The following is a 14,265-nucleotide window of genomic DNA, read 5'->3' on the forward strand; positions in this document are numbered from 1 at the left end:
TCTGTGCTATGACATTGTCTTGAATCCACCTATACCATTTTAGTCCGGGAGATTCCAACACTGGTATCATAGCCATGTAAGTTCTTGTAATAACGAGCTGAAATTCTTATCTGGTTACAGACAGTCCTCGACTTAGCAGTGAATTTACAATTTGGAAAAAGTAGTATAAACAAACATGATTTAAGTTCAATTTATCTTTCTTATAGAATCTAATTTAAATACAGAATTGTGTTCCTAAAGGTGTGAAAATAGATATTTACTCACTCTTTATGAGTCATAGACATACTATGAGAGATTTTAGTTTGGAAAACTTGGACATTCAGATTGTATGGGTGAATAGTAATAACTGGATACAGCTGATTTGCTTTTATTTTGGGCTTCAGTTACCTGGGATTGAGACCCATTTATTTCAAATTACTGTGTTTAGCTGAAGCTAAAAAAATTTTTAAACTTTTTATGTTGATAATTTTAGGCTTACCGAAGAATTGCAGAGATAGTACAGATAATTCTGGTATACTCTCTACCCAGTCTCCCCAGATGTTAACATCTCATGTAGCCATGGAACAATGACCAAAACTAAGGAATTAAGATTGGTTCAACAAATACTGTAAATTAAACTACAGACTATTTAGATTTCCCCAGTGCTTCCACTGTCTTTTTTTCTGTTCCGGGATTCAAGTCAGGAGACCACAGTGCTTTTAGTTTTCATGTCTCCTTACTCTCCTTCAATCTGTGAAAGTTCCTCATTTTTTTCCTTGTCTTTCATTACATTGACAGTTTTGAGGTGTACTGAAGTTATAGATTTTGGGTGCATGACATTAATGTCTTATTACTGGCAATGTTATCCTTGATCAGTTGGCTAAGGTGGTATCTGCCAGGATTCTCCATGGAAAGTTACCATTTCCCCTTTCCATAGTCTGTCCTTTGGAAGTGAGTTACTAAGTCCAGCCCAGTCCAGGGGAATTAAGGTACATCTTCTGGAGGGAGGACTATTTAAGAAATTGTAGGCATATGTTAAACCTCCACAGTTATTAATAAATATTTTATGGGAGATACTTGGAGGCAATGTGGATACCCTGTTTCTGTCACTAATTTTAGCATTCATCAGTGGATCTTCCCTGCAGCAATTATTACTTTGGTACTCTAGTGGTGATACTCTGTTTTCCTCATTCTGTTTGCATTTATAATTCTTCTGAAAGGAAGAATTGCCTCTTTTCATTTATTCATCCATTCATTCGCTTGTATATTTATATCAGTATGGTCTCATAGATATTTATTGCCATATGGATATTTATTCTATTCTTTGGGTTATAATTCTTTATTATCATTGTTTATTACATTGCTTAAATTATTCCAGCTCTGGGTATCAGGACCTCTTAAGGGTTGGCTCATGTGTCCATTTGACAGACCCATGTCTTTTATTGATTTTATTTTTATTTCATTTATAATAATTATTATCACCAACTTACTTTCTGGCACTGTAAGATTCTCCAGGCTTATCTTGTATTTTCTATGCCCTGGCCCAAGAAGCAGCCATTCTTTAAGAAGTATAGTTCCTTTTATTGGAGAATGGTATTTAGAAACCAAAACCTGTCCACTAGGTGTTCTTGTTACAACTGGAGAGTCATTACTTCTAGGCCCTCTCAGTGCATAGAGCTGGCAAGTGTTGGTAGTATATTAACCCATTTATCTATATTCATTTCTGTATATATCCATCTGTATATATATTAAAATAAACATTAGTTCAAATGGATGTCTCCAACTTCAGCCTGTTACCGTAGGATTTATTCTAGCATTCCTCCTTTGCTTGTTTGAAACGTCTTTCTCCCACAGATACAAACCTGACTGTCATTATCTATTGTACAGTACCATTTGTTGGAGAGACTGTCCTTTCCCCATTGTGCATTCTTGACACCCTTGTTGAAGATCAGTTGACCATACATGTGTGGATTCATTTCTGGGCTCTCTATTTAGTTCAATTGATCTATATCTGTCTTTATGCCAGTACCATACTGTTTTAATTACTGTAACTTTGTAATATATTTTGAAATCAAGAAGTGTGATATTTCCAGCTTTGTTCTTCTTTCTCAAGATCGTTTTGGCAATTCGCTGTCCTTTGTGGTTCCATATGAATTTTAGAATGTTTTTTCTATTTCTGAAAAAAAAGCTGTTGGAATTTGATAGGGATTGATTGAATCTGTAGATTTCTTTGCGTAGTATGGACATTTAAACAATATTAAGTCTTCCAATCCATGAACGTGAGATGTCTTTCCATTTGTTTGTATCTTCTTTAATTCCTTTCATCAATGTTTTATAGTTTTTAGTGTACAGATCTTTTACCTCCCTAGTTAACTTTATTCCTAAATATTTTCTTTTTGATGCTATTGTGAAGGGGACATCCATTGTGACAGTGATCTTAGCAATTATTTCATTGATATGACAAAAGCTCAGGCAACAAAAGCAAAAATAGACAAGTGGGGCTTGGAAATTCCCCAGCAGCCCAGTGGTTAAGACTCCGAGCTTCCATTGCAGGGGACACAGGTTATCCCTGGTTGGGGAACTAAGAGCCACATGTGGTGCAGTGCGGCCAAAAAAAAAAAAAAAAAAAAAATAGACAAGTGGGGCTACATCAAACTAAAAGGCTTCTGCACATCAAAGGAAAGGAAATAATCAACAAAATAAAAAGGCAACCAATGGAATGAGAGATAATATTTGCAAACCAATTATCTGATAAGGGCTTAATATCCAAAATATGTAAGAAATGCAACAGCACAATAGCAAAAAAACAAATAATCAGATTAAAAAATGGGCAAAGGAACTAAATAGACATTTCTCCAAAGAAGACATACAAAAACCCAACAGGCAAATGAAAAGATGCTTAAGGTCAGGAAAATGCAAATTAAACCACAATAAGATATCACCTCACACCTGTTAGGATGGCTATTATCAAAAATTCAAAAGACAACAAGTGTTGGCAAGGATGTGGAAAAATTAGAATCCTTGTATACTGTTGGTGGGAATGTAAAACGGTGTAACCACTGTAGAAAACAGTATGGAGGTTCCTCAAAAAATTAAAAATAGAACTACTCTATGATCAAACAATCTCACTTCTGATATTTTTCCAAAAGAATTAAAATCAAGACCTCGAAGAGATATCAACACTCCTGGGTTCATTGCAGCATTATTTACAATAGCCAAGATGTGGAAATAATCTAAATGTCCATCGACAAATGAGTGGATAAATAAGTTGTAGTATATCTGTCTAATGGAAAGTTATTTAGCCTTCAAAAGGAATGACAGTTCTGATACACATAACCGTATGGATGAGCTTGAGGACATTATGTTAAGTGAAATAAGCCAGTCACAGAATGACAAATACTATATGATTCCACTGACATGAGGTATCTAGAGTAGTCAAACTCAGAAGCAGAGAGTACAACAGTGCTTGATAGGGGCTGGGGTGAGGTGGTTATGGAGAGTCATTACTTAATAGTTACAGAGTTTCTCTATGGGGTGATGGAAAAGATTTGGCAACAGTGGTGATGGTTGCACAACAGCGTGAATGTAATTAATGCCATTGAAATGCACACTTAAAAATGGTTAAAATGTCATTAAAAATTTAAAAGATATGGTCATAACATGTAGAAGTTGATACTTAAGATTTTAAGCACCCTAAAATTTCAAAATTTTTAATCAAATCGCCTTTGCAGAAAACTTACCTAGCAGGTCAGAAAATGAGGCCTTTTAGTTAGTCAAGTGTTTTTATAAATAGTAAATTAAGTCTGTACATCATAAACACCAAATTTAAAAAAATTAAAATAAAATATTAACACAAAACTATACTCATTTAGGAATTAAATGGAATTTTAATTATTTAGTAATGAAAAGGGAAATTTAAGGATCATCCTTATAAATGTCCTTCAAGAGGTGAATGGATAAACAAACTGATATAGCCATACAATGAAATACAACTGAACAATAAAAAGGAACAAACTGTTGATTCATACAAGACACGGATGATCTTACGTGCATTTTGCTAAGCCAGACACAAAAAGTAATGCATTGTATGATTCTATTTATATGATATTGTGGATGGTAAAACTGTAGGGAAAGAAAACAGTTAGTGGTTGCCAGGAATTAGGTGTCAAGGAAGGGGTTACCTAAGAGTAGAATTGCTGGGTCGTATGATAATTCTGTAGCTTTTTGAGTAATTGCCATACTGTTTTCCACAGTAGCTGCACCAATTGCATTCCCACCAACAACGCCCAAGGGTTCCAATTTCTTCACATCCTCATCAATACTTGTTATTTTCTACTACTACTACTACTATTATTATTACTGCTGTGCTAGTAGGTGTGAAGTGGTATCTCATTCTGTGTTTGATTTGCATTTCCCAAGTGAGTAAGGTGTTTAAGCATCTTTTCATGTACCATTTCATGGCCATTTGTATATCTTCTTTGGAGAAGCACCTATTCAAGTCCACTGCCCATTTTTAAATTGGCCTGTTTGTCTTTTTGTTACCAAGTTGGGAGTTCTTTATATATTCTGGGTATTAAACCCTTGTCAAATATGTGACTTGCAAATATTTTCTACCATTCTATAGGTTTTCTTTTCATTTTCTTTGATAATGTCCTTTGATGCAAAAAGTTTTAAGTTTGGATAAAGTCCAAAGTTTATTTTTTCTATTGCTGCTTGTGTGTTGTATCTAAGAATCTATTACCAAATCCAAGGTCATGAAGGTTTACCCCTATATTTTCCGGTTTAATATTTTTGGATCTTATATTTACATCACTGATCCACTTTTTTTTTTTAATTTATTTTTGGCTGTGTTGGGTCTTCGTTTCTGTGCGAGGGCTTTCTCTCGTTGCGGCGAGCAGGGGCCACTCTTCATCGCGGTGCGCGGGCCTCTCACTATCGCGGCCTCTCTTGTTGCGGAGCATAGGCTCCAGACGCGCAGGCTCAGTAGTTGTGGCTCACGGGCCCAGTTGCTCCGCGGCATGTGGGATCTTCCCAGACCAGGGCTCGAACCCGTGTCCCCTGCATTGGCAGGCGGATTCTCAACCACTGCGCCACCAGGGAAGCCCCACTGATCCACTTTTGGAGTTAATCTTTGTATATGGTATGAGGTAGGGGTTGTGAACATATCTTTGTTTTCAGACCTTTTAGAAATGCAAACATTTTAAAGATTTAGTAGCCACCTCACAGTTCTTTCTCAGTGATAGCAGGCAGATGCAATATTAATGTGTATTAAAACCTAATACTTTGGAAAAGGAAAAAAAAGGCATGCTTGAACTTTTTACCTCAAAGTCTTCCAGTAAAGGATTCCTGGACACCATCAGATTTTACTTTTCTGGTCCTCGGTTTGTGCTAACTGTTTTGCTGGGCAAGCTAGGTTCTGAAGGATTCCTTACCAACTTCTTCACAGAGGTTGAGGGCCTAACACCATGGAACTTCATGAGTACTGGGGAAGACCATCTCCTCACTGTCTCAATGTCTCCTTCCCTTCCATAGGAAAAGTTTTGCTCTGTGAGGATCATACCAAGTTCTCATGAATCCAGATATGGAAGATTTTAATTACCAATATCTATCACATAAAAAGTGGCTGGACTTTGGGGAACACATAAAATCTACTCTTGTTTTGGTTATCAGAAACATTGAAGGGATCTGAGCTAATTGCAGAGCATCATAATCTTTTTCCTTTAGCTCTTTTCTACGCTATTATTTATTTATTTTCTTTCTTCTTCTTTTGTTAAAAGCTTCAACTATGTCTAAAGAATAGGTCATTTCACAGTTTGCCAAATGAAGTACAGCTTCAACTTTGCCAGACCACAATCTATCAAGAGTAAGTGACACGAAAATATTCCATTTGGGTCTTGGCAAACCCCTAAGAAAAGCAGTGGCAGATGGTGAATAGAGTTTAACAAAACTTTGAAGACAAAGACATGTTACAACTTGAATATTGATCAAAAGAAATGTGTAATAATTTGGGGTTTGTGCTTTGAACTCTGTAATATAATGATGAATTTTCCAACCAACCTGAAGGAAACTAGAATTGAAAATAGGATGAAGATCAAAACTTAAAAGCAAAATTCCAAAACAATTAAAAAAATGACTGGACTACTATAACAGTCTACTTACTTGTCTAGAAAGAGGAAAAACATGCCAAATATATTAGATAAGGTACCCTGAATTTTATGATAAAGTTGAAGTTGACATTTGCAATCTGGGGTTACCCAAACTCTTTTGAAAAAACTCTACATTTTTATATTTCCCCATAATGTAAACCCTGCCATCTCAGTGTAGAATATTAACCAAAACAAAACAACGAAACAAAAATCTGCCTTTTCCCCTCCTCACTTTCTTTTAACGTATCAGTGCAAGGTTAAGATTCTGACAGATATATCTTCATGACATTTTATTTGCAGTTAATATATGGGGCGGGGAAGGGTAGGACATGGGACATCCGTTTTGCTGGTGCAGGAACTGGCAAAACCCACAGGATTCTTTGTTTAGGTGTGGCGGCCCCAGTTTCCTGACTGTGGTGGAGACAGAGTGGTTCTGGGATCTGCCCAGCATTTTCATCAAAGTTATTCCTGTAAGTTTGGCTTAGAAACTATTTCACTAACCTTTCCAAAGATTCTATAGGCTACCTAATACCTGTAGTAAATCCTTTCTTTTTTTAAACCGATCAGAGTGGATTCTTTTGTCTGGAATCCAGAACCCTGCTTAATACAAGATCCATTGTGTATGTGAGTCTTTCTTGGAAAAAGTTAAATAATGTAGTATTAACGTGGTGTCATTTTTTTTTTAAATTTTTATTTATTTATTTATTTATTTATTTATTTATTTATGGCTGTGTTGGGTCTTCATTTCTGTGCGAGGGCTTTCTCTAGTTGCGGCAAGTGGGGGCTACTCCTCATCGTGGCGCGCGGGCCTCTCACCATCGCGGCCTCTCCTGTTGCGGAGCACAGGCTCCAGACGCGCAGGCTCAGCAGTTGTGGCTCACGGGCCCAGTCGCTCTGCGGCACGTGGGATCCTCCCAGGCCAGGGCTCGAACCCGTGTCCCCTGCATTGGCAGGCAGATTCTCAACCACTGCGCCACCTGGGAAGCCCACGTGGTGTCATTTTTAAAATCATGGATATTTAGAAATTTTAATGGGGAGTTACTTTTATTAAGCACCAGGTCATTCAGTGAAGAGTGATATTAATATTTATTCAAATTTACCCTTTTAAATGGAGAATAAAACCAAAATGAATCAGTGTATCTATAAGTAATAATATTCATAGGTTCTTCTTAGAGTTCAATATACAATATACATATATAGCCATATGTATATTAATGAGGACATTTTAGTTTTTGATTGTGAGGGTATTAAGTCTTTCTTTTTCTGTTCCTAGCAGAAGTACTCTGATTTCTATATTTGTCAGGTTGGAGCAGTTGTAGCTATATACTAAACAAGAAAACAATGCTTGAGGAAAATGATGATTCCAATCAAACTGTAAATATTCACAAGTGTGTCTAATGCTCCAGAAGTATAAAATTAAATGTTTAAGCATGAGAAACCTATTTAGTATTGGCATTGCTTCACATCACTCATGTAGGCTATTGAAGAATCATTCCAGAGTTACAATATAATACAAAAGTAGAGTACAGGCCCATGTGAATATTTTATGGTTTACTGTATGTGTGGCATTCTTAAATTTTAATGCTGCAGAAGAAATGGGTAGCCCTGGAATCCTTGTGTCAACAAGATATAGAGGAAACTGGTGATCCAATTAGTATAATGGGCATCTGGCAGCCAAATGATGCACTTCAAAACCTGGCTGGGAATGACTGGCTCTCATCTGCACTTGCACAGTATAACAGAGAGAAGACAGAATGTGGAATCCTCCTGCCCTTTCTGTGATGCTTTAAATCCAATTGAGTGTTGAATTCCAGACTTTTTTTTATTAAAGTGCTTGTCCTAAATTTATTAGTTTTCAATTCCACATACCTTCTCCTTCCTTTTCCATCACATACTTATTACTGGCCTCATTCTCATGATTCCCGGTGTTCCTATTGACTGTTCTCCTATTTTTGGTTCATAGAAACTAATCATTATCTTGAGGATATTTCTGTGACGTGGCAGTTACTTCAGGAATTTTTGATATTTTGTTCAAGTCTACAGAGTTTGAGTAGTGGTTTTTAAAAATTGCTATTAACATAATCGAAAGTCAGGAGTCTTCACATTGTCATCTCGTGATCCTTTTCTCAAAGGCAGTGAAAATAGCACTGTAAAACTTCTCCTTGTATTTTTTTCCTTTTGGAATCATCATTCTTTAGGTAACCATCTAGCTGTATTTTAAAATTCCATTCATTTGTATTACTATGCCCTGTATGTTGAGATACAGTCTGCTTGGAGCTTCTTGTGTGCCTAAACTTCTTACTGAATGTGCCAAAATCCCAAGGCTTTGACTGTTCTTTTACCTGGGCCATTTCTCGGATTGTTTATGCAGCTGGCAGTCCTGAGAAAAGTAATGCATTGCTGCTCTTCATGGCACCTGGTTGCCTTCCAGACAAACCAGCTTGCTTACTGCCTGTTACAAAAGCAGCGGATTCCCTATGCATGGGATCCTCCCCTGTGATTCACCCCACTGCATGTGCAGGCTCCACTGGGCGCTCCACATTGCCTTGAGGGATTTGGGGACTGGTGCAACAATACTGATACTCCTGTTACTCCTTTTGCTGCAGCTAGTAAAGTCCTTTGTCTCTGACTCAAGAGTCCCATGCCTTCTGTCAGCATCTATGGAACTGTGACAGGCTTACTTATCAGCTTGTATGGTTGTTTTGTTGGGAGTTTTCCTGCTTCTAACTCTCCTTCACAACATCAAACTTATTGAAGTAGGGCAAAATCCCAATACTTTATAAAATATCTTCCTTTTGAATAATTAAAATCACTGCTATATACTCCATGTTTTTATGTCTATTAAAGTTTACCATGTATTATTACTAGGGGTAGGTTGTTTCTAGAAATTAAGGGTGGACAAACGGCTATTTCTGGCTAAAGAGCTATGAATAGGGGAAATAGCAGATTTGCAAAACTGATCTTGAATATAGTACTTAAAAAAAGTCTTGATAAAAGGAACGCAAATCAACACCAAATTTATGTCTCCCAGAAAGTGAAAAATCTGGCTTTACATCATGAATTCAGCAGTAGTAGTTTTAAAAAATACCTATATTTTGTGAAGTAGCAGGGCTCATCTAGTGAATTAATTTGTAGGGAGACCTTCTGTTCTGTGGTTGTGTGACACCCCTATTTTGCCTATTCATAAATCTACTCAGTATATATTCATTGAGTGTCTACGTTCTGAGCCAAGCACCATTCTAGGCTCTGATGTTACAGCTGTGGACAAGTTGGCTAGGGTCCCTGCTTCAGGGTCTTTACCAGAAGAGGATGATAATTGCTTCTTAACAAAAAGTAAAATTCTTTACAGATGACGTTGACAGGATTTTGTTAGCCAATAATGACTTCAAACTTACCATTTTACAGAAGAGATGTTTTTAATATTCTTTCTGCTCAGATTTGAAGCTGAAAGTATGATTCTAAGACAAGGACACGTACCCTTAGAACACTACTTGGTTCTTGCTGGACATTTAAAGGTCATGTCAAGTAATACAAGCACAAACAAAAATATCAACTCTGAAATTTTAAGTGAGTTTGAAGAAGGTGACTTCATAGGGGTAACTACTATCTCAATTTCTCAGTCTCTCATCATCATTTTTTAGATTAAAATGTAAAAAAATTATATGTGTCATTGCATTAAAATAATTAACATAGTATGCTATAGTCTTGTCCTTGAGTATTAAATTATTTCAGTAATTGAAATGCTTAGAAAAAACATGTTTCCTTAACATTGTAGAGCCAATATATAGCCTGTTATATAGTTTATCAATGTACAGGACACAAAACAAGATTCACAAATGATTGCTATATGAATGACTGGCAAGTTAAATGAATGAGTTACAAACCATGTAGCTTGGAAGGCAGGGTGGTATTAAAAATAGAGAAATTATACCAAAACATTTATTGATTCAAGGAGCTCTTTTTGATTCTTTAAAGAAATTTATGCTTCCAAAAGATTTTATGCAAAAGGGATAAGATATAGGCTAAGAAAAGAAGCTTGTATGTAATGGTAAAACTTGCTTCATTTCTATATTTGGTCAAGGGCAGATTGGATTTAGAGATCCTTGAATCCAAAAGTCCCTAAGTGTAGAGATCTTAGGAGGTGAGAGCAGTTGCTGGGATTGAGGTCAGATACCACATCGGAAACAATGCTCAAGAGTCTGGACTTAATTCTACAGGCAGTGGAGCTCACTGAGGGTTTTTAAGTAGGGAGGGAGATGGATCAGATTAACATTTAGATAGATGACTGGTGAGATGATGTGGGGCTGTATTATCAGAGAAGGGACAGCATGGAATTGGAGAACCGTTGGGAGATCAGTGAGCAGACCCTGGACCAGGGCACTGATCGTGGGGATACTAATTAGGAGATGAATTCAAGACATTTTATTGGTAACAAATTCAATGAGAAGGGCAGAGAAGAAATAAATCAAACCGAGTTTTCCATGGCATTCCCACTGTTAAGTTAATTATGAATCATCATCGTTGGGTAAGAAATTTCTTGATAGGTTGAGCAGTGGTTAAGGAGTTGGCCAGCCTGGGCCTGAATGGACCTTCTAGTGCCGGAGGCTCTTTGGAGGCACTCTTAGAACCTGATGGTCCTCCGTGGACTCCAAGATCTTCCCCAGGATCAGCGACTGGTAGTGTTAGATGGAGCCTCACAAGTCAGCCACACGGAGCCTTTCACTTTACACCTTAGTGAATGGAGAACCAGGGTGCTTCACTGAATTGCTCACGTTGACACAGGTAGTGGCAGAAATGGGAGCAGAATCCTGAATTCAGTGCTCTGTTCACTCTGCCGTGCTGCCCCAACTGTGTGCAGATTAAGTAGAGCCATTGGTTTTTCAACTAAAGAGAGGAAACCTGGAGATCATCTGTACTGGTGTTTCTCAGCCAAAATCTGTACTAGTCAGCATTTTCCAGAGAAACAGAACCAATAGGATATATTATATAGATAGGTATAAGAGGAGATTTATTATAGGAATTGGCTCATACTTTCATGGAGGCCGAGAAGTCCTATAATCTGCCGTCTGCAAACTGGAGGACTAGGAAAGCCAGTGGTGGAATATGGTCCGAGTCCAGAGGCCTGAGAACCAGGGGGACCAATGGTGTAAGTCCCAGCTGGAATCCAAAGGCCTGAGAATCAAAGGGCCAGTGGTATGAGGCCCAGTCCAAGTCTGAAGGCCTGGGAACTAGGAATGCCAATGTCCAAGGCAGGAGAAGATGGATATTCCAGCTCAAGCAAAGAGATTTAAATTTTTGGGGGCTTCCCTGGTGGCGCAGTGGTTGAGAATCTGCCTGCCAATGCAGGGGACACGGGTTCGAGCCTTGGTCTGGGAAGATCCCACATGCCGCGGAGCAGCTAAGCCCGTGAGCCACAATTACTGAGCCTGCGCATCTGGAGCCTGTGCTCCGCAGCAAGAGAGGCTACGATAGTAAGCGGCCCGCGCACCGCGATGAACAGTGGCCCCCACTTGCCGCAACTAGAGAAAGCCCTCGCACAGAAATGAAGACCCAACACAGCCATAAATAAATAAATAAAAATAAATAAAATTAAGAAAAAAAAAAAGAGGCAGCTGGCCTTAGTTTAAAAAAAAAAAAAATTCTTGCCACTCTCCTTTCTCTAGGATAATCCCACCTTGATTCTTTTTTTTTTTTCCTTTTAAAGATTTATTTATTTTATTTATTGATTGATTGATTGCTATCTTGGATCTTCATTTCTGTGCTAGGGCTTTCTCTAGTTGCGGCAAGCGGGGGCCACTCTTCATCGCGGTGCGCGAGCCTCTCAGTATCGCGCCCTCTCTTGTTGCGGAGCACAGGCTCCAGACGCGCAGGCTCAGTAGTTGTGGCTCACGGGCCCAGTTGCTCCGCGGCATGTGGGATCTTCCCAGACCAGGGCTCGAACCCGTGTCCCCTGCATTGGCAGGCGGATTCTCAACCACTGCGCCACCAGGGAAGCCCCCACCTTGATTCTTTACTGCTAAATCTTTTCAATATTATAATCATTAAAGTGTTACAGTTTTTGTATACAGTTACACTCACGTCACCCCCCCTAACTGAGCATCATGGATCCAGGTCAGCATCTCCACCCCAAGTTTGCTGTCTTCAGAACAAAGCACCCTCTTTTCTTAGTAATAAAGTGTTGAGTAGAGCTAGGATATAGCCTTGTGCATGTTTGTAGATCATGCTGCTGTGTTAGCACATAAATATTCCAAACTAAGAACTCATTCAGCCGGGCTTCTGTTTTATAATGTAGTTTGGGGGCTACAAATTAATCCTGCTGGGGCTGATAGATCATGTCAAAGTCCAGGCCAATAGTTATTTATTAATCCTATAAGCTCAAGTTTTATTTAAAAAATCATTTGCTTACAATGATGCATACTTATAATTTCACACGTTCCCAGAGTTTCATTATAAGAATAATGTCAGAAATTATTCTACAAGATATGCATTTGTTTTTATTTTTCAGGAAATTTGCCTTTTAACGAATGCAAATTGACCTACTTCAATTTTATGTAGAACAGGTGTAAAACTTCTAGTAATAAGTAAGAAGTAAGTATTTGATGATATTCATAAAAATGATTAATTTTTTTTTTAGTTTTTTTGTTTAACATCTTTATTGGAGTATAATTGCTTTACAATGGTGTGTTAGTTTCTGCTTTATAACAAAGTGAATCAGCTATACATATACATATATCCCTATATCTCCTCCCTCTTGCATCTCCCTCCCACCTTCCCTAGCCTACCCCTCTAGGTGGTCACAAAGCACTGAGCTGATCTCCTTGTGCTATGTGGCTGCTTCCCACTAGCTATCTATTTTACATTTGGTAGTGTATATAAGTCCATGCCACTCTCTCACTTCGTCCCAGTTTACCCTTCCCCCTCCCTGTGTCCTCAAGTCCATTCTCTACGTCTGTGTCTTTATTCCTGTCCTGCCCCTAGGTTCTTCATAACCTTTTTTTTTTTTTTTTGGATTCCATATATGTGTGTTAGCATATGGTATTTGTTTTTCTCTTTCTGACTTACTTCACTCTGTATGACAGACTCTAGGTCCATCCACCTCACTACCTCACTACAAATAACTCAATTTCATTTCTTTTTGTGGCTGAGTAATATTCCACTGTATATATGTGCCACATCTCCTTTATCCATTCATCTGTCAGTGGACACTTAGGTTGCTTCCATGTCCCGGCTATTGTAAATAGAGCTGCAATGAACATTGTGGTACATGACTCTTTTTGAATTATGGTTTTCTCAGGGTATATGCCCAGTAGTGGGATTGCTGGGTCGTATGGTAGTTCTATTTTTAGTTTTTTAAGGAACCTCCATACTGTTCTCCATAGTGGCTGTATCAATCTACATTCCCACCAACAGTGCAAGAGGGTTCCCTTTTCTCCACACCCTCTCCAGCATTTACTGTTTGTAGATTTTTTAACGATGGCAAAATGATTAATATTTTAAGGAAACTTTCTTGGGAAGCCTAGATAAATTTCAAAGCCAAAAATATTTACATTGAGAATGAATACTAAGGCAAATTAAGTGTCTATATTTTAAAAAAATGTTAGATCTTAATGCTTTGTGCTGATGGGTCAGTGGATTTAATTAGATAACAAACCATCACAGATGTAGGGGAGGCAAAATTTTCCCTCTATCCTCTTAGGGTTTTTCGGCTCGGCCTGAAAATTAAACTAACATAAAACAGATTAACAGAAAAGCATACAAATTTCCATAAGGTTTACATGACACAGGAGCCCTCATAATGACATGAAAACCCAAAGAAGTGACAAAATCTAAATACCTTATACCAGGTTGAACAAAGAGAGGCAATTGTGGGAAAATAACTAAAATACGTGGGGAGGCTGAAGGAGGATAAGAATTATTTTAACAAGGTCTGTTTGTGCAGAATTCTCTTGGCTTTGACTGCCCATGGAAGAATGTTTCTTTTCTCTTGGTACAAGGAGGGCATCTTTCACATGGGAATTTTTAATATTCTATTTTCAGGAAGAAAAGGGAGATTAGAATGCCCTTCTTCGATGTTGTTTTTTAAGTGTCTTTAGCTCTAAATAATTCTTATGCCAAACTGGTGTATTTTGGGGTGGTATAA

The 14,265-nt window shown here is 38.0% G+C and overlaps 1 protein-coding gene across 5 annotated transcripts in view; it reads left to right on the top strand.

Moving 5' to 3' along the window:
• Positions 1-14,265, top strand: part of LOC309662085 (uncharacterized protein) — a 144,367-nt gene that overhangs the window by 8,054 nt on the left and 122,048 nt on the right. The window contains exons 4-5 of one of the 5 annotated variants that reach the window (XM_082464500.1): positions 5,757-5,842; positions 6,514-6,798. The exons of 3 other annotated variants lie outside the window; for them this stretch is intronic. In XM_082464500.1, coding sequence (XP_082320626.1) covers positions 5,757-5,842; positions 6,514-6,610 — 183 coding nt within the window. In that variant the 3' untranslated portion in view covers positions 6,611-6,798. Of the gene's footprint in view, positions 1-5,756; positions 5,843-6,513; positions 6,799-12,630; positions 13,255-14,265 lie in introns of those variants that run through there. One more of the 5 variants, XM_082464503.1, reaches the window with a different exon arrangement.

The sequence above is a fragment of the Balaenoptera physalus genome (assembly GCF_965194825.1).
Source record: "Balaenoptera physalus genome assembly, chromosome: 5".
Lineage (NCBI taxonomy): Eukaryota > Metazoa > Chordata > Mammalia > Artiodactyla > Balaenopteridae > Balaenoptera > Balaenoptera physalus.